At 40.0% G+C, this 19,690-nt stretch overlaps 2 protein-coding genes across 2 annotated transcripts; both read left to right on the top strand.

Moving 5' to 3' along the window:
- Positions 1-1,474: 1,474 nt before the first annotated feature.
- Prosalpha3 (proteasome alpha3 subunit) lies at positions 1,475-2,685 on the top strand. Its single transcript, XM_064687869.1, has 3 exons — positions 1,475-1,619; positions 1,749-1,954; positions 2,013-2,685. The coding sequence occupies exons 1-3, from the start codon at positions 1,617-1,619 to the stop codon at positions 2,593-2,595; spliced, it is 792 nt and encodes a 263-aa protein (XP_064543939.1). The 5' UTR covers positions 1,475-1,616; the 3' UTR covers positions 2,596-2,685.
- Positions 2,686-2,828: 143 nt separating this feature from the next.
- Positions 2,829-19,011, top strand: LOC135432265 (mediator of RNA polymerase II transcription subunit 12). Its single transcript, XM_064687865.1, has 7 exons — positions 2,829-3,542; positions 11,223-12,712; positions 13,327-14,173; positions 14,983-15,112; positions 15,246-15,700; positions 15,760-15,868; positions 15,929-19,011. Exons 1-7 carry the CDS (start codon positions 3,504-3,506, stop codon positions 17,848-17,850), a joined length of 4,992 nt encoding a protein of 1,663 aa, XP_064543935.1. The 5' UTR covers positions 2,829-3,503; the 3' UTR covers positions 17,851-19,011.
- The last annotated feature ends 679 nt before the right edge of the window (positions 19,012-19,690 follow it).

Raw genomic sequence — 19,690 nt, 5'->3', positions numbered from 1 at the left:
GAATCGCAGGGATACACCTTTAAAATTGAGTTTCTTACAGTTTTAGGGGCATTGGGGGAAGGTACCCAAAAGTTATATAGTATTGATATGTTTAAACTAGACGAAAATCTACATACCAGCTTTTGGTGTATCTTGCTCTTAAAACTTACGAGCTTTGCTAAAATACCCAATACCCATTCAATAATAAACTCTTTTGTGCGAATGTTATGGGAATATATGTATTTCGAATATTTATAGTATCAAACTATCTATTTCATTAACCCCATTTACACCCTTTTCTATGGATTCAGAGTATTAAAATTGTACATTATGTATACCCCGTGTACTTACCCCTTGTAGACATATTGCTGGGGACTTTGCAAATTTGTCAGGAGAACTGTAAAGCTCGTAATTGTTAATTTTTCTAACAAATATTTTAAAAATCGAAAAATTGTATGTAGTCGGATGTTGATAACATTTTAGTCATATGTAAAGAACATTTTATAGCTCGCAAGGTCTGGTTGCGATATCTTGAAAAAAATGAGATGTTTAAACTTTAATAAATGTGGACCAATGTTCGACGATAGCCTTAAAACTGATAGAAGAGCTTGCATAGACAAAGTTAAATCGACTCTTCTCTGGATACTGATCAAGAATATTAATATAGCCTTTATGGGGTCGGAGATATCTCCTTCTGTACTTCCACAGTGCATTTTATCCTAATGTTGGCAAATGAACTTTAACCTTTTATTGATCATATTCACTATTAAGCTTCAAGAGTCTGAACCTGCAAAGTAAAGACAATAATAAGATTTTAATTAACATGTGTATTTTAAAATTGTGTTATGTATGAACGTCGTAAGTTTCACAATCTCACATTTCACATTTTCTATGTGCATATTTTTTCCTTATATTCAGAAGTTTAAAAACGCAAAGTATCTTCACGCTTACCATGCATTTGAATCTTTTCGCTGTTTTTTCCGTGTTACCAGCTTATATGACGATATTAATTTGTAATTTATTCTAGTATTAAAAATATTGCTGGTGCTTTTTTACAGTTGACAATGAGTATAGATGTTAAAACCCGTTTTTAAATGATCGTTTCATAGGATGTTAAAATGATACATAGCTAAAAATAGGGGATGAGGAGGGGGGATGCATTTCACCTTTACAAACAATTATTTACAATATGTTTTAGAAATTTTTCTGCCGCTTGTATAAAGTAGCAATATCATAATTTTTATTTTCAAAATGAGCAGTTGCTTTAACGTGCATCAATCAGTGGAAACAGTGGACATATCGATAGTTTCTTGGACACCAATAGCTTGCATTATTATCGATGTATTTATTAAATTGTTTAAAAATAATGTTTCTCATATTAAAAGAAAAACTCTATTATTTAGGTACTAGCCGCAATGAAAGTCAAATTAAATAACTTGTACATCCTATACACGTTCGGTCCAAATCCATATATACAAAACTATCGATATATTAGTTCCCCTATCGAATACAAAATTAAAGTAAGGCGACAGCTCTGTTCGGCGATGACAAGTATAATTTGGGAGAAACAATACTCGACGCCGCATATTTGCTTAATATCTTACAAAAAATTGTCAATACTTTTAAATTAATAAAAAATGGTAAGTACATTTTGTCCACCATCTACAATTAAGTGAATCTGATGTAAGCGTTAAGTTTAACAGACGCAAGCTCATCGGTTTGCACATGCATGTGCGATTTGCCTAATCACCTTTACAATTCTTTTTCAGGCGCGTCGCTATGATTCCCGCACAACTATCTTTTCGCCTGAGGGTCGCCTCTACCAAGTGGAGTACGCCATGGAGGCCATATCCCATGCCGGCACATGCCTGGGCATTCTGGCAGAGGATGGTATTGTGCTTGCCGCCGAATGCCGCAGCACAAACAAGTTGCTAGACAACGCTATTCCATCCGAAAAGATTTACCGGCTGAATGAGTGAGTAAAAAAATGAACACCAAATAGTTAAATAGTAAATTCAAAACGTGATTTTTAGAAATATGGTCTGCTCCGTGGCGGGCATTACGTCCGATGCAAATGTGTTAACCTCTGAGCTGCGTTTGATCGCCCAGCGCTATCAGTTCAGCTATGGCGAGGTAATCCCATGCGAGCAGCTCGTCTCGCACTTGTGCGACATCAAGCAGGCCTACACTCAATACGGTGGCAAGCGCCCCTTCGGCGTGTCGTTGCTTTACATGGGCTGGGATAACAAGTATGGCTATCAGCTATATCAGTCAGATCCTAGTGGCAACTATGGTGGCTGGAAGGCCACTTGCATTGGCAACAACTTTGGTGCCGCGATTTCTATGCTAAAGCAGGAACTGGCCGACAAGGACAACATTAAGTTAGATGAGGCCAAGGAGTTGGCCATCAAGGTTCTTAGCAAGACTTTGGATACGACAAAGCTGACTATAGAGAAGGTCGAAATGGCCACTTTACAGCGCATTAACAACACGACGGTGTACAGCGTTCTGGAAAAGCCCGACGTGGAGAAGTTAATTGAGAAATACAACAAGTTGGAGGCTGAAGCAGAAGCCGCTAAAAAAGAGAAGCAAGCGCAGCAGCAGTCGAAATCCTAAGCAGTCTATGTTGCTTGAAATGGTACATGAATAACTTGTAATTATAATGGAAAAAGTTAATTTTGTATATGAAATAAAATTTCAAAATTATGGGTTTAGGAAATGAAATTGATTGGCGATAGCGATGACGATAAATATGCGATGTGGCAACTCTGACAATTCAAGCGAGTTGGCAGTCATCGTCGGAAATTGCCTAAAAATTACCTGTTTTTTCGTATGCTCTAAAAAAATACCGTACAAAACATTTTGTGGAAATTCCGTCGCTTTTTGCAGTTTTTGCTCCTAAGAAACTAAACTAAATTTGTAAAAATAGTAAATAATCGGTTTCCATTGATGGAAAATTACTAAAATATATTCCGCGCATCGGTATACAAATAAAAGCAAACATTAGGAAATTTTTCCTACGCAGCAGATCATCATTGAGCGCGCGTCGGTGTGAGTGTGTGTCTGTGTGTGCGTGCGTGTGCCACAGAAAGTGGCAATCAGGCAGCAGCAATAGTTAAAGTGTACAAATATTCGTTAAGCATTTGATATTGTTAATTTATGCAATAAAATGTGAAACCAATGGCAATATCTCAATGTTGTCAATACAGAAAAAAGTTGTGTAGAAGCAGCCGCAACAGCGACATCCGCAGTAGCCGTCAACGTTAACGTATAAAAGGGCAAAAGAAAAATGAGGAAAATGAAATAACACAAAAAAAAGAGCTGCGCTGTTGCGAGCAAGTAGAAGAAACGCGAAACACAAGTAAAGAAAAATCGAAATAATAAAATACATACGTACGTACTGTATGTATGTGTGTGTATCATAAAATTGTGCTTGTATGCGCAGTGCAAGTGTGTAAGTGTATGTGTGTGTGTAAGTGAAACGTATAAATAAAATTCAGCCAAATGCAGAAACCAACAACAAAATGGATAACAAAACTACACAGTTGGATTTTAAATTACTGGTAATTAAATAATGTTTTCTATATAATACCCTGCCTGTCCCAGCCCTCTCGCATTTAACTAAATACATAAATGTGTACATTCATGCTCACATGCATACACACAAGCATGCATGCATATATGTATGTATATGTAAGTCTACATTCCGTGCGACTATCAAATGAGAGTGGCAAAACAACGTGTAATGCGTAGGCAAAGAAGAGAGCGGCAGAGTCGCATGGAGAAGCAAAAGAGAGAGAGAGCGAAAGAGATAACACATGAAGTGAAGTACAGTGTGCACTAACAGTTTAATTTCAGCTGTTGTTTTTGTTGTCATCTTTTATAATAAAAATGTGCCGAGTCTCATTAAAAATTATGAGTATATTTTAAACCTCCCAAAAAGCAAAACGAGAAATTGCGAGCACACATATATGTATGTAAAGTATTTATCATGATCCATTATGTTTATGATCTGTAATCAATATTCATTTTGTCCATTCATTGTTATATTATAGCCCTTCTCTTGGGGTGGTGGAGGCAGCTGCTTGTTTTATTATTTAAAAGCTTCGTTCGTTTAACCTGCCCCTTCCGTTTTGCCCGTCCTACAATCAGTTCTTGCACAATATCCGCGCGCTTAAGCATACACACACACACAACATGGATATTTTGTGCTTGTGTCTGTGCATGAACTTCCGTAGTGTAGTTGTGTGCCCTTGCCCCACCCCTACCCTCACCTTCTACCGCCTAAGCTCTCCCCCACCTACTAACCCGTAGCACTCCCTTTCCGCATTTCCCACACCAGTGCCACATAAAAGCATTATTCTCTTCTCTTTTATTTTTTCTTTTCTAAAATGAATTGTAGTTTTGTTTTTCTTTTCCCTTTTCCCTTTCCCCTCTTTAGCCCACAAGCCAGTCAGTCAGTCAGTTTTACTTCTCCCACTTTCGACCCATTTTCTCATTGCCGTAGTTGTGGGGCTGGCTATTATTCACTTTTGTTTTGTTTTCTTCGTCGTTTTGAGAAAATATTTATTTTTATTTTTATTAGTTTATAACAACATTACATTACTTGAATGCACACACGCACACATCTATACAAACACTTATGCATAATATGAACAAGCGTATTTACATAGCTTAGTATGTTTGTATGTATGTGCATAAATACTACAAATACTACGAAATCCAACTTGTGCGCGCCACTCTGACTACATATACAATAAAAACAACAAGAGCGCCAACACTAGCAACAACGAGAGAGCATGAATTTGATTGTATTTGTGTTTGTGTTTGTGTTCGTGCTTGTGTGAGGGGGAGAACGAATGGACGAGCAAAGCACAAGTGAAGAATTGTAAACAGCGTGCACAGTGGTAAAATAAAAGGTTGCAGGAAATTTTCATCAATTTCTCGATTGTGTTCTTGTTAGAATGCGAGTAAGAGAAAGATGCTAAAGCTAATTGGTGACATTCGAAAACCGTAAAACTAAGATAGAATAGATATTATCTTATTGTCCTTGAATGTTGCGTTTGTTGTTCAGTTTTTATATGAGCTTAAAGTGTCTCAATTAAACATTTTATCGCATCTGATTAATTTAATTTAATTAAAATCTTCAATAAAAAGTACACTGTCATGCACATGAATCTACTGTGTAACTGTTTTATAGTGAATTTGAAAGGGGGAATGCTGATGTACGAAAATATTTATATATATTATATTTCAAAATACAAATTTAAGTTTTGTGCATTAAAATTTAATCTAAAATATTGTACGTCGAGTTTTTGATAAATATTTTGAGAAATTTAAACCACGAGCCACTGTACGCAGATTCAAGTCTGTATATGTTTGTGTAGCTAGTTTTGTTTCGCTTTGTGCCAATTTCATTAATAAAGAAGGACAACGTAAATGCTATTTTTATTTGATTAGTAAAACTACACAAGTGCTTACACACATACAATGTGCAATAGTGTATGTGCAAGTGTATGTAGTGTGCGTGTGTGTGATCGGCTGTGCATGTGTGCTGGTACACGTTGCATGCGCTCAAAATGTAAAACATAAGTTTGCTAAAAATGCAGCCGCGATTCTTGCCCCACTTCAGCTACAGCTGCAACTGCAACGTTTACAGTTTGGCAACCTAAATATGTGCTTTGTATGTAAACAAATACCTCGAAACATGTAAATATGTATGTCTATGTCTACTTGTGTGAGTGTGCTCTCACTCTCTTTCTTCTCACTCTTCCCCTGTTGCTTTATCGCTGTGTTTGTGCGTGCCGAACAGGTACATAACAATATCAAAACGAAGCAGCCGAAAAAGAAGCAGCCAAATCCAATAAATCAAGACAAATTGCATTTGTATTTCAAATACATGTGTACATAGGCAATCGTTTATCGAATACTCCCCAGTCTATTATACCATTTACTTTATAAGCACAGAGGACGCCTTAAACTTGGAACTTCTATAAATCAGACTTGTCTATACTTTAGTTATATAGAACTCCTTGAAATCAGACTTGTCTATAAGATAGCCATTCGCATGTTCTATGAACTTTTGACGCAACACTTTTTGTATAAAATATTTGACAGCCCGCTAAAACTGTTCCACATTTGACTTTCACAAGTCCCGTCCTATTTTCTGCTTGAAATAAAAAGGAAAAGGTGTTTTTATAATATTTACTCGTGCTTCAATGGGAAAAACAAAAATAGTGAATTCATTATTCTTCTAGAATCAATTTGAGGCTCTTTACATATGAATTTGGGTTTGTTTTGTCCTAGTCTGTGAAACATGTATTATGTTCATACCGAGAACTTAAATGATATTTTACACTCATAATTTATTCATTATTTCATTCACCAACCGTTTGTCTTACTTGTTTTTGACATTCTTAAAACATTCCTTGCCCTTTTGAGTAATTTAAAACTATTTAATTTGAAATCGAATCAGGATCAAGTAAGAAAAGTTTATGGTACTTACTTATAAAACTGACTAAATAATGTTCAACGCAAAGCCGGTACGTGGAATACAACGCAGAATTTTTGAAATTCCGTTCTTATGTGTGGCAAATTAGTGAAAACAGATTGTATACAAATTGTGGATATACCATTTGATCGACTTTAAATGGGGTACGAGCTTATATTGATTTTCCCAAGGGCGGGAAATGTGTGGAAAAGCTATTAAAATATAAAATTGAAGAAGATGAAAACGTAGTACGGGCAAAGCCGGACAATAACTGCCACTCATATACATAGTTACATATATATGGATACGTACATGTTAATTGCTTGTAATACTGAACAGCTGATAATAACTAAGCAAACAAAATAGAACACTTATCATCTTGCTAAAGAGCTTTATCAAATCTATAATAGTTGGATTTAATTGAGTCAAATAAGATTTTAATAGAAAAATTTCAATGTTTATATGATTCGCTGAGGATGCCTATTTATGAAAAGATTTAAATTCTTTCTGTTTAACATATTGCCTGTCAATTTAATGTCAATTCAATAGTTCGGTTATCGATCCTTTGATATAAAGGACACAAAGTTACAAACTGCTGTCTAGATATACAGAAAGAGAAAGAAAGTTTAAATAACTAAATTTAAATAAATGTCATGCGACTACCGCCATAAATTTGTCTTAACTCGCTTCTGATGCCCACAAACTATTTTAAAATATATAATATAAATAAGTATATCCAATTTCATTCACAAACCAAGAATCTTATACACATATGTACATGTCGATTGCGTGTAATGGGCACTATTAATCCCATTATTTATTCGGTATCTTGATTAATGTCAGGCACCACTCCCCAAAAAAGCTAAAATTTAGTTTCGTTTGAGCATGAAAGCTCGGCACGATTTACATAAATACAATAAAAGGAATCTAAAACGAATGAACCATAAATTCGAAGTGAAACAAAAGAACAAGAATTTCTCGCATGTAGCTCTTGTTTGCGCTATAGAGAACTTAAGCCTTCGTGCTTAATGTTCAAATATTTGTAAATACTATATGCATATGTGTATGTATTTATAAGATATATGTTTATACATATATATAGATATAGTATATATATATAAAGTGCAAGTATGTACGCACACACGCCCACATTACTTATTTATGTAGTTGCTGTGCTCAATTTAGTTTAATAGATATTTCAGGCACTTTTACATGCATATTTATTTATATATAAGAGAAACTTTTTGTTAGATACAATACCTTATTTATCAGGCTTTCTTTGCTTAAAGTATTTATGTATTTATAAGATATTAAACCGGCACCTTAATTTCCTGCTCGAAAACGAAAACTTTTTCGTTTTAAAATGAAAATAATCTTAATGCAAATAAACCAGACAAATGCTTTTAGCCGGGATTTAGATAAATTTATATTTATTTAGTCAGTGCTTGCTTGGAAAGCAAAATAATGCATATTCACTGGAACTTAATAAGACATTTCTGAGTATATTGCCAAAAATAATCTCGCTTGTTAATTACTAACTAACCTGTTTGATATTATTTTATCCAATAGTAAGGCAAATGCCATTAGGATTAACTATGAGCTTGGATGGATTAACGCCACATTTAAATGTAACCAAGCTCATGATATTCCAGGCCAGGCCAAAACGTAAGATCCTTCGTACCTCTAGATACTCTAATACGATTCTCGTCGACATTAGGCTTAATAACAGTATCTAAATATGAAATTATTTATACCAGACCAATAAATGTTGCAATATTTATTATTTAAATAAAACGACATATTCTGGAGTCGGTAATAAAAAGGAATCCCCATAGTAAAATATTTAGATATTTAGGGAATTAAGACAAGAATCTGAACTAAAAAAGTATTATAGTACATAGCATATCCATGTATTTGTACACACACATACACACTCATACTCGTGAATGTGTTCGTATTTATGTAATTAAAATCGTAATTTGTTTTTCCTTTACATTGCTTGCGCTCAAGCTTTGCAACAGGCACACACACACACGCACACACATCTTTATGTACATGTATGTATGTATTACAGGCACTCTCTTATAGCTGTACATGGACACGCACATAAGCATTGTTGCACGCACACAAACGCACGTGGGCTTTCAGTTTTGTGCGCTGCTCGTGCTCTCCTCTTCTTCAATCTAAACTTGCAACAATGTTAACTGTCAATTTCGAGAAGAACGCAAGCGAAAAGAGTTGCCACCGCGACGCAAGTCAATAAATTTTACACTATAATTAGAATGCTTCGGGCCGTAATTATTTATAATTCCCTGATGCTGGAACGTTTTCCGTTAGCCATTAAAGGTTTTGCTTGGTATTCCAGAAATTAAAAAAAAAAAAATTAATCTATATTGTTAAAAACTGTGTTTGGTTAAAAATATCATTTTTTGCTATCTAAAAATATATATTTGCATAACTTTTTAGTGAATATCGAAATATAAATAATTTAGTTTTTAGTTCAGGCAGACCATAGTTCCAATTCAAACTAAATATAAGCCATGCTTATGTACCGCGTTCCCTAGAAATTTAAAGTCACGCCTTTTCAGAGATGAAACTATTTTTTTGAACATCGTATTTTTATGTAAATTTGATGCAAAATCTGGCTTCGATGTCATAAATATAAGAGTAGTATAAAGAAAAAGCAATTCGCAGTTATTCAAAATAGACACAAATAAGCTTCCAAAGCATGCGAAATATTATTTGGAATAATTTTTAACATAATTGTTATTTAAAAATAGTTTTTGTAATACAACAAATTAATTCAGCAACGAAAGCGTTTTTTTTTTTTTTGACATAAATAATACACATTTGTTATGCAACAATATTATCATAGCGAGCTTATGGAAATCTCTAAAGTTATCTCATAATTATGATGTTTTTTTAATATTTATTTATTTATAACGTAATTACATCACCCTAAACGCTTTTTAATTTAAACAAAACATCCGAAAATGTTACCATGTTCAGTTGGGTTAAGTAAATTTTAATTTGAAAAATGTTTTGCTAAATACAAATGAATACAGTTTAATGTGGCGATATAAAATACATTTAATGCAGAGTACACATAAAGTGAAAAAACTCTAATGCAATCCCTAGCTTACAAGGCATCAAAATTTTTAATGAATTAGTAGTTTATTAAATCAAATATATATATAATATATATTAAGTAACCAGCTACTGGTTTGTCCGCAGCTCGTAATTAGTAATTTTCTCAATTCAATAAACATCATATTAATTTTATGCTCTTGCTAAAAGAATATTTAAAAGTTGCTAGCAGGGTCATAGTTTTGTTGTTCAGTGCCGTTGCCCCCAACCCGTTCCTTACAGTTGCCGCTCACACGCTCTCGCTCCCTCTAGCTCCTTCTATATATATAAAAGAATATACATGTCTATATATTTGTTAACCTCTCTCGCTCTCTAAACAAATGCCAGCCAGTGGGTGGGTTATGGGAGAGCAATTTAGAGAGCGCCATCATGTTTTTACAACTACAACTACAATAATTTGTTGACTCGCTGCTTTAACTCTCTCACACACATAAATATAGCCGCGCACACACACACACATATACATTAACATTATATACAGAGATGGCAACATTGTGGAATGGGGAAAAAGTAGCACAAACTGTGCGCTGTTTTAATTTCTTTGTCCCCCCTTTAGCCAACATCGTCGCTGGCAGCACGCTTTTTTTTTTTTTTTTGCATTATTGTTGTATATGTGTATATACATATGTATGTACACATATACATAGAATTTTTATTTTTCCTGCTATTTTTTATACACTTTTGACTTTGCCTGCCATCTTCGCTATGCTGTGCGCTAATCGTTCGCGTTGGCAGCGCAGTTACTGTCGCTGTCGCCGCGCTGTCTGCTGACGGTCTCATTGACGACGACGTCGACGCTAACGCTGGCTGAGCTGAGCGCGCGCTCTTGGCGCTCTAATTGCATTAAATTGTTTGGAAAATCATAATCAGTAATTGCATTTGATGACAGTTTTTGAGTGCACGTGTGAGTGTTGTCTCTGTTCAACTTAATTGGAGTAAAAACATACAAAACACACACACAAACACGAACACAAACACATTCACTCGTACTTACAGTGCATACATAATTGATTTAATTGAGAATTTCATTAATTATACCATTTTGGGAGCACGTGACAACACTGCCACACATTGTCGTGTGGGCCGCGCACCAAATGGGGCCACCTAACGGAAGTTGGCCATTTTCGCGGCATTTTAATAAATATTGAATAAGCTATTAATGGAGCTGGCCAACACCAACAACTGCGACTACTTCAAATATGAAATCACAGTATTATTAAAGGGGGCCCCTAAAATGTATATAATACATATTCGAGTCGTAAGATCGGCACAAAATCAACCAAAAATTAGTGTTTTTTAAATCTTTCAATCAAAGTTAAAGCCAATTTAATTTCCTGGAAGCCATATAAATTGTGAAATGTGTATCGCAAAGAAGGAGACGTCTCAGAGCCCATTAAGTGTATGCATATATTTTGTTCAGTATTCCGACCGTCTGTTTCTATGTTAATAGTAGTCCAGTCCACTCAATTATATGATGAACATTTTTATGAGGGATATGGAAGCATTGATAAACTGACGATCAGCTGATATAATTATTTATATATTACATTCTACTTTGCCACTTTGTTGCCATTTAACGAAAACACTATTATTTTGCATTTTACAGGTGGATCAGTCTGTGAATCTACTGGATAGTCTGAATGCGGCGTCGCGGTGCGATGCGATCAAATTTCTGCTGCAAACGCTTAAGTGCAAATACCCAGAGGCCTGCGACAGAGTCGTCAGGAATCTGTTCAGTCACAATCCGAATGACAATGGCGCCGGGACGGACGCAACGCAGCTAGCGAAGAGCGAGCAGTTGCAGCTGCTGCTTGCCACCAAGAAGGAGAAAACGGAGCCGGGTGTGAAGATAAAACGGGAGAGCGAGGATGAGGCAGCCGCCATCGATTTAAATCAAAACTTTGAGAAGATTCTCTGCAAGGAGGAGTTTATGTGCCTCGACGAGGAGGATGACTTCCTCGATGATGACGCCGATACCGAGAACTCGTCTTCCATGAGCAAGCGTCTGAACTTTCACCGCGCCATCAGCTCGAACGCCAGTGTCAGCAACAATGTGGATACGATTACCGGAGCAGGTCCCATCCTCTCCAGCGATCCCCTCGATCTGATACACACGGCAGCAGCGGCCAGTGGCTTGGTGAAGCGCAAGTATGCAGCGACGTTCGATGAGGAGGCGGATGAGGACTACGAGAACGGCGATGACTATGACAATGGGAGCAATAGCAACAACTGCGAAGAGCTCTTGCTGCGCCGGCAACAAAAGCTTATCGGCTCCACGTCGTTGGTCAAACGGAAGCGTAGCAACAACAGCCACGTGGCCAGCTTGGATGTTATGGCGCCGGCCATACGCGCCCGCCTGGGCGAGGGCTATGTGTTTCACGAGGACAACCAGTACACGCTACGCTACCACCACAGCAGCGGGGAGTTCAGTGAGCGCGCTTTCAGGGCGCAGTTTCGAGTGCTGCTGCGTCTGGCGCTGAGCCAACATCACAAGCCCTTCCTTAAGCAGTTCTACGACAACTTTGTGATCACCGGCCGGCTGCTGGGCACAACGCCTTCGACACGTGTGCTGAAGGAGCTGCGCGAGCAACGGCTGGACGAGTGGCGACGGCAACGCGAGCGCAGACAGCTTGCGAAGGCCGCCGCCGAAGCTGCAGCTGCTGCCGCCGCTGCCAGGTTGCTGGGACAGCAGCAGGAGCAGGAACAGGAGCAAAGGCAAAAGCAAAGCCAACAAGTGGACCAACATCTCGAAGTGCCGCTGCTGCTGGAGAACCAAGAGCAGCGCCAGCTCAGATCCATTTCGTTTGGCGACTCTGAGCTAGAGTCAGAGACAGAGTCGCAGCTATCGTCGGCCCAGGAGATTATGAAGTTCGAGGAGTTCATTGACGATGGTGTAGGCGCAGGTCGTCTCATCGATGGGCTGGAAATGGAGCCTGAGATTGACGAAATGCTGGCTGGCGTAGGCAGCGGATTGGACAGCGTAGCTGGCACCGGCAGCGGGAACAGCAACAGTAACAGCAGTGCCGTCCACGACAACGGCATTGCCTCCCTTCTCATGGACACCAGCCATGGGACGCAGATTCATTCTACCCATCTGTAAGTCAACTAATCCAAAAATACATTCCAGAGTGCTCGACTAGCAGATACCGTGTACGCAGACATAGATTCGTAATTAACATGCACACAATTTTACAGATCAATTAGAATAATAATAAGATTTTAATCTTTCAAAGTGCAATCATGTGAAATATAAAGTCACATAACACCAAATTTGGAATATATGTAGGTTCTCTTGTTATTAATATAATCATTATCCATGCAACATTTTAAATGATAATTTAAAGTCAGATTCAAATATATTTAATATACTACTGAGGAAATATTCGCCACGTAACGTGCTTCGAGCAGGATAAACAACGATATAAATGTACTATTAAGAAAATTATATAACAAATTATGAGCAGATTTTGCAAGCACCTTCCCACTCATTTCATGCTTTAACTTGTTAAGAATTATAAGCGTCAAGCAACGAAAAGCGCAATGTATTGATGTCTGATATATCCTCTCGTTAAAGATAGAATAAACTAAATATTTAGGGCAGTATTTTAAGACCTTGGTACAGGATATCTACTAGTCGGGCACACAGGACTTTCTTATGTTAAATTTGCACTCGAAAATTAAATTACGTTTTCTTTTATTTTATTTTTCAGCAATAGCAGCAGCAGCAGCGGTGCGAATCTTGTGATCAATGGCCTTACATCGTCAAGCAATATTAACAACAACATCAATTGTAACAAGGGCGACAATTCGCTGTCCCAGCAGCTGGGACCGGAGCATGCCGCCAAGCAGTCGGCGTCGCAAGGACAGATGCAGACGCAGTCGCAGCATCTGGCCATGCCCATGAGGACTGCGTATGGACTCGAAGGTGTCGCCATGTCGGCGACGACGCAGCTGATGTCTGGCAGTGAGATTCAGCTGCAGAATGAGAATCAGAGCCAGAACCAGAACCACTATAATTCAAGCAATAATCCAATCTCAATGCCGCCCATCATTGAGCAGATGATGCAAATGCAAATGCAACAACAGCAGCAGCAACAGCAGAGCCCCTTTCCACAGCATCAGCATGCGCAAATGATGAATAATCGTCAGTCGCATCTGCATCCGCATCCGCATCCACATCAGCAGTCGCAGCCACCGCACCTGGCTACGTCTGGAGTCGGATCTAATGCGTGTCCGCAGCTGAACTCCTCGCTGGAGTTGGATGATAACGAGCTATCGGGCGAGGAGGAAGATGACGAGCTGGACAATGAGATGGACGAGCTGGACGCTGCCAAGCAGCAGCTCATTGATGGCGGCAGCAGCAGCAGCACCTCCCTGCAGGCGCCGCCCTCCCAGCTCGGCGGCAGCCAAACGCCCGGTAGCAAGAAGGACAAGCCCAGCTACAATTGCTTGCTGTGCCCCAAGTCCTATCGGAAGCGCAAGTCCCTGTTGGACCACTACAAGCTGCATCCCGGCTACTGTCACGACTGCGGCCAGCCCAACGGCAACACGCTGGAGGTACGAACGCGACCCATTCATATGCTTTATATCACAAAGATACGGACGAGCAGGCTTACCTGAAATATTTACGTTTATTACCCAAGATCCGCTTGCCGAGCTTTCATACATTGGTTGATCGTTCTATCATGTCATATTGCTGCTGCGGTTCAGTAACATTTTGCATCGGTACCAGAAATACCGGAATTTAGCAGAATTGATTACAATTATATTCCTACCTGGATATTGTTGATATCGACAGTTCGTAGAAACCTAATGACAGCTGCATCAAATTTACGTAGATGCAATTTTAAGTGTTAAATATTGTCAATCATTCGTTTCATGGCTCAAACCAATACTTTTCCATACATATTGGTTACATCTATGAACCCAGGTTTTCATTCATATCTTGGTTTCAATTCAAAATAAGACTAGAGATTCAAAACAATGACCATTTTTGGCCCCAAAGGTTTAGATTAATGCAAGTTTGCAGCCTCTTCAGCAAACTGTGGTTGGATGCAACTTTGTTCTTCATCCAAGCCTCGATATCGGCATATTAATAGATATTTTTACAAATTGATTTGGGAATTGTTTCACCGTCTTTAAAGGTAGGTAATCCTTTTGTAAGTCGGATATTGGTGGATAGATAGTAAAAATACCTGTGTTCATAGGTCAAAATAAATATAGGCCAGCTATTAGTTGGGACAATAGGTTCAGAACAGAGTTTCTTCAATAAGAGTAGTAAGACAATAGACAAAAGACTTTTATGAGACTTCCTTTATATTATTATAAACACAGATAAAGTACTTATTTGTATAATGTAATTGCAGGAAATTATTCAGCACAATCGGACGATGCACGTGAAGGAATTTCCGTTTGTCTGCGAGACCTGCGGCGAATCCTACTCGCGTCGGCAGCAGTTCCACGCGCACGTCGAGTCGCACAAGAAGGATTTCAAAAGTGAGTCGACGTGAATGTAAATTTCACCAAAGCCGCCGGTGCCTAGTAAAGCCTGGTCGAGGCATTTTAACATGTATATATATCGATAAAGCGAAGCTTTTAACTAATATCGTTGTTCTATTGTTGTTTGTAGTCTTTCCGTGCGGGGAGTGCGGCCTGAAACTGTCGCAGAAGAAGATGCAGCAGCACTTTGAAGAGACGGGCCACAAGGCCGACGGCGCCATCTGCGAGGTGTGCGGCGCCGAGTTTCCCTCAAAGAACGCCCTTTATCAGCACATTATTCGCGTGCACAAGCGAGACAACTTCTTTGAGTGCCACATTTGCCATAATCGCTTCACTCTCAAGGCCAATCTGGAGCGGCACGTGCAGCTGCACACTGAGGTCAAGCGCACCTACGTGTGCGACCTGTGCGGCTCCTCGTACTTTACATATCCTGCGCTCAAGGAGCACTACAGCAACGCCCACGTCGATGTATCCGAGTGCAAGTGCACGCTGTGCGGCAAGCGCTTTGGCTCTGCCAAATCGTTGCAGCGCCATTTGCCATCACACTCAGAGGAACGGCCGCACTGCTGCAACCACTGCGATCAGGTATGTTTATTGCCTTGTATTTTTATTTGGGAATTAAACTCATCTTTTCTTTTCGGTAGACCTTCAAATGGAAAACACATTTGGTGCGCCACAAGCAGACAATGCATGGGAATCAGCCGCCGCCTCCTAAAAAGGGTAAACAGCGTTTCCCCAAATCGAATGATGAAGGTAAGTGCATGTTTATCCCGTGAATGTCGACAATTTACTTATTTGCTCTTCTTCTGTCAGATATGGCGCCACTGCCTGATATGCCAGGACCACCACCGGTAAAGGCAAGCAAAAAGTCAGCAGTCGGCAAGGCAAAGTCACAGCCGGGAACGGCAGCTGCAGCCGCGGCACAACAGCAGCAGATGCAGCAAGGCGCCGGAAAGGCAGTTAGCGTGGGGGCAACGCCCACTCCGCCGCCACCATTGTCTACAACGCCGGGCTGTTCGCAGCAGGATCAATTTAATGCCGCCATTGTGAGCAGCAATAGCTCGCAGTCCTCAACGGCGTCAACGTCGCAGCACTCGGTCTCCACGAGCGAATCTCAGCAGAATTCCATGTACAATCAGAGCTTTAGTGCAGACAAGTTGCAACAACAGCAGCAGCAGCAACAGCCGCCGCCGACGCAACAGCAAAATGCGCTACATCAGCATCAGCAACAGCAACAGCATGCTGCAGCGACGCCGCCGCCATCGCAGCAGCAAGCGGTGCCACCGCCTCAGCAGCAACCGCAGCCGCACCATCGCCATACGCCCCACACGCCCCATACACCCCATACGCCCAACAATAGCACTCCAGAGCTGCATATGCAACGGATGAACAGTTTTGGTGGCCAGGAGAGCCAGTTCCACTTTGAGCCCACTAGCAATACGGCGGGCGGTTATCAGCAACACCAGATGATAAGTCAATATCAACAACAGCAAGCGCAGCAGCCGCAACAGCCACAGCAGCAGCAACAGCAACAACATATGCGCAGTCACACGCCACAGAGCCCTCATCCGCATCCCCATCCGCATCAGGCGCAGCAGATGCAACAGCAGCAACATTTCACCTCGCCGCACCACATGCCCCCAATGCATCACCAGCATCAGTTAATTCTACAACAGCATCGTCACACCCATTCGCCCCAGCACCAACACTCGCGATTGCAATCGCCGCAGCCGCAGCCGTCGCCTTCAGCCGCTGCGTCCGCAACGCAGCAGCAATTTATGCAGCAGCAACAGGCAACTGACTCCTGGGGCAACATGGGCTTTGGCGGGGCTCCGAACAACCAGCCAGTCGAGCTCAAGGACAACAAGTTCTACATTGTCGACTCGACCGAGTTTCTCGGGCTTCCAATGAACGTCGGCGCCCCAGCGCCGTCCACTCAGCAGCAGCAGCAAGCAGCCGTCGGCGTCAACAAGGCACAGCAGCAGCAACCACCACCACAGCAGCAACAGCAGCAGCAGCAGCCACAAGACCCAGCGTTGACTGGCGAATTATTGGGCTTCCAGCACATGTGGCCACAACAGGTGCAGCCTCAGCAGCAGCAGCAACAACAACAACCACAGCAGCAGCCGCCAACGCCACAGCCACAGGCGAACCAAGTCGGACCGGGAGATGCTCACAACTATAACAACATAGGCAGCATTCTCACGAATCTCATCGACACGAATCCCACGCCTTTGGAGTACAACTTTGACCTAATGCCACAGCCGCCGCCCCAACAGCAACAGCAGCAGCAACAACAACCACAACAGCCGCAGCAACAGCAGGCGGCACAGCAACATCACAATGCCGGCGGCGCCTATGGCGCTGGTCTGATGCGGCATGCGGGCGCTGGCAATGTTTACGAGCAACATTACAACCACAGCGCATTGAGCGAGCAGCTGGTCAGCGAACAGCAGAAGCATAACAGCTTTCAGCCTTACCATGCCCACGCGCATGCGCACGGCCTGCAGCAGCCGCTGCACTCGCTGGCGGGCGCTACGCACTTGTTGCCCCCGCCGCCGCCGCACGGCAGCGTCTATGAGCGCACGGCGCCGCCGGTGGGTGTCGGCGTAGGTGTGGGCTATCCGATGCTGGGCGACGATACGAAGTCAGTGCTGCCGCCTATCAACGACTATATGCATCATATGCAGCAACAGCAGCCAGATCTAATCTACTATCCAGTGAAGAACGATTGACAACCAAAGTAGCCGGCGCTGGGTGGTGTCCCAGGGCACCACCAGCACCACCACTACGCGCATAATCATAATCATAATCATAATCTAACGCGCTGGTGGCCAGCACCAGCAGCAACTTTAGGCGCCAAGAGAGGCGATGTTTTTCATTGAAAAACATTAACACAATAAACATTTGTTTAAGTCTGTACGTTAAAGTGTTCGAGATCCGGATCGGAATCGGAAGCGATTCGTGGCACTTGTGTAGATAACAAAGATGATTCTAACTAGATAAGGTTAACAATAACAAACATAAACACTGGAATGTTATGAAATATAGAGCAATAACTTGAAGATTGGAGCTGCGATGCTCAGTATATCTAATCCGACCGACCCTATGAGGCACGTGTATTGTATACAATAAACTGAATTATAATAATAATAATACAGACAGACACACAACCTGTACACAAAATCAAATGCAATGGAAAGAAGATGAACATGAACATGACTACAGACATATATACATAGTAGCGAGTAAGGAAAACAACAAACAAAGAGGGGAATAAACACTATACATAATTACGTAAATGTTGTAATATGATATGATTGTAGCCCGTAAGCATGTATCAACAATAACGGCAGACCACAGCAACAACAAACTTTCGAACAAATTTTTGCAACATATTTTATGCTTATCTAACTTAAATGAGAACACAAATACGTACGTTGATATATGTATAATCAAAGCAGCAATATATATACATATGTATACATACGCATACGTATCCCCCATATGAGTCGCAACAGACAGACCCTTAAAAAACGATAAAACGATTGTAGATTTATTTGATTGAATTAGCGCTTGGGGCCTACATCACACCCAAAGGAGGCAAGATCGAGACCCGGACAACATGAAAGTTGTTCTAACCATATCACGAGGCCCTTTGCCGTCAAATAATTATATTATATATAAATAATAATTTTAATTTCGATAGTGCTTGTTATTTTCTATTTAGTTGAACAATCAATGATTATATATACATACATACATTTATTACATGCAGACACATATGCATAAAATTTGATTTACATGACCTAAAATGCCGATTGAGCCCACATTTTTGTTAGATTAGTGCCTAAGTCTAAATGTATATCCATTTTGTGGCTTTTTACACCCAAAACTTGTGTAATTATTAATTAATTGAAAGTGCATACTGCTATATGGTATGCCCCTCTATCTCCCCGTCAATAGTTGCATATGAAAATGTATTTGTTTAAATCTTTTGGGCAATCTATTCCCAAAACGTTTGTATAAATTGTAAGCACACATCCAAATCTCCTTACTTCCTTCGCTTCCAAACGCAACTAAAACATGTTTATTGGTATGTATGTATTTCCTTAATTTTCTTCAGACCCCCTAAGTTTATCATATTAATTATAGCGTTGTTCTTGTTTACAAATTGTGTATTCAATTCAGCTAAGAAACATTACATAAGTGAAAGTTTAAAACGATACAAGTGTAAGGCTACTTTTATGAACAAAAAAGCAACCAACAACTACATTAAATTAGATTTGTATTCTGGATACAAAAATAAGAAACAAATAAAAAAAAACAAAACAAACAACAAAAAAAAATAAATAAAAACAATTAAAACACACACAAAAATATAAATAAAATTTGTATATTTAATAAAAATAGCAAAATAAAAATAAATAAAATTCTTTTAAAAAACTTTTGAGTAATATTATTCCAATTGATCACAAAATCGAAGACTAGCAATATCTGATAAATCTGTTTGTATAAAAGGGTTTGTCTTGTACCCCAAAAGCTAAGAAACTAGAATTTATTTTTCACTAAGAC

Source organism: Drosophila montana, unplaced genomic scaffold (assembly GCF_035044405.1).
Source record: "Drosophila montana isolate Dmon_TW-CO22-7 unplaced genomic scaffold, ASM3504440v1 contig_3200_1, whole genome shotgun sequence".
Classification (NCBI taxonomy): domain Eukaryota; kingdom Metazoa; phylum Arthropoda; class Insecta; order Diptera; family Drosophilidae; genus Drosophila; species Drosophila montana.
Note: the sequence above shows the minus strand (reverse complement) of the source record. Positions and strands in the feature narration are given on the sequence as shown.

Coding starts and splice junctions, on each gene's coding strand:
- Prosalpha3 (XM_064687869.1), top strand. Junction 1,955..2,012: donor AAGATTTACCGGCTGAATGA/GTGAGTAAAAAA, acceptor CGTGATTTTTAG/AAATATGGTCTGCTCCGTGG.
- LOC135432265 (XM_064687865.1), top strand. CDS start 3,504: ATGGATAACAAAACTACACAGTTGGATTTTAAATTACTG. Junction 3,543..11,222: donor AGTTGGATTTTAAATTACTG/GTAATTAAATAA, acceptor TGCATTTTACAG/GTGGATCAGTCTGTGAATCT. Junction 15,869..15,928: donor CCCCAAATCGAATGATGAAG/GTAAGTGCATGT, acceptor TTCTTCTGTCAG/ATATGGCGCCACTGCCTGAT.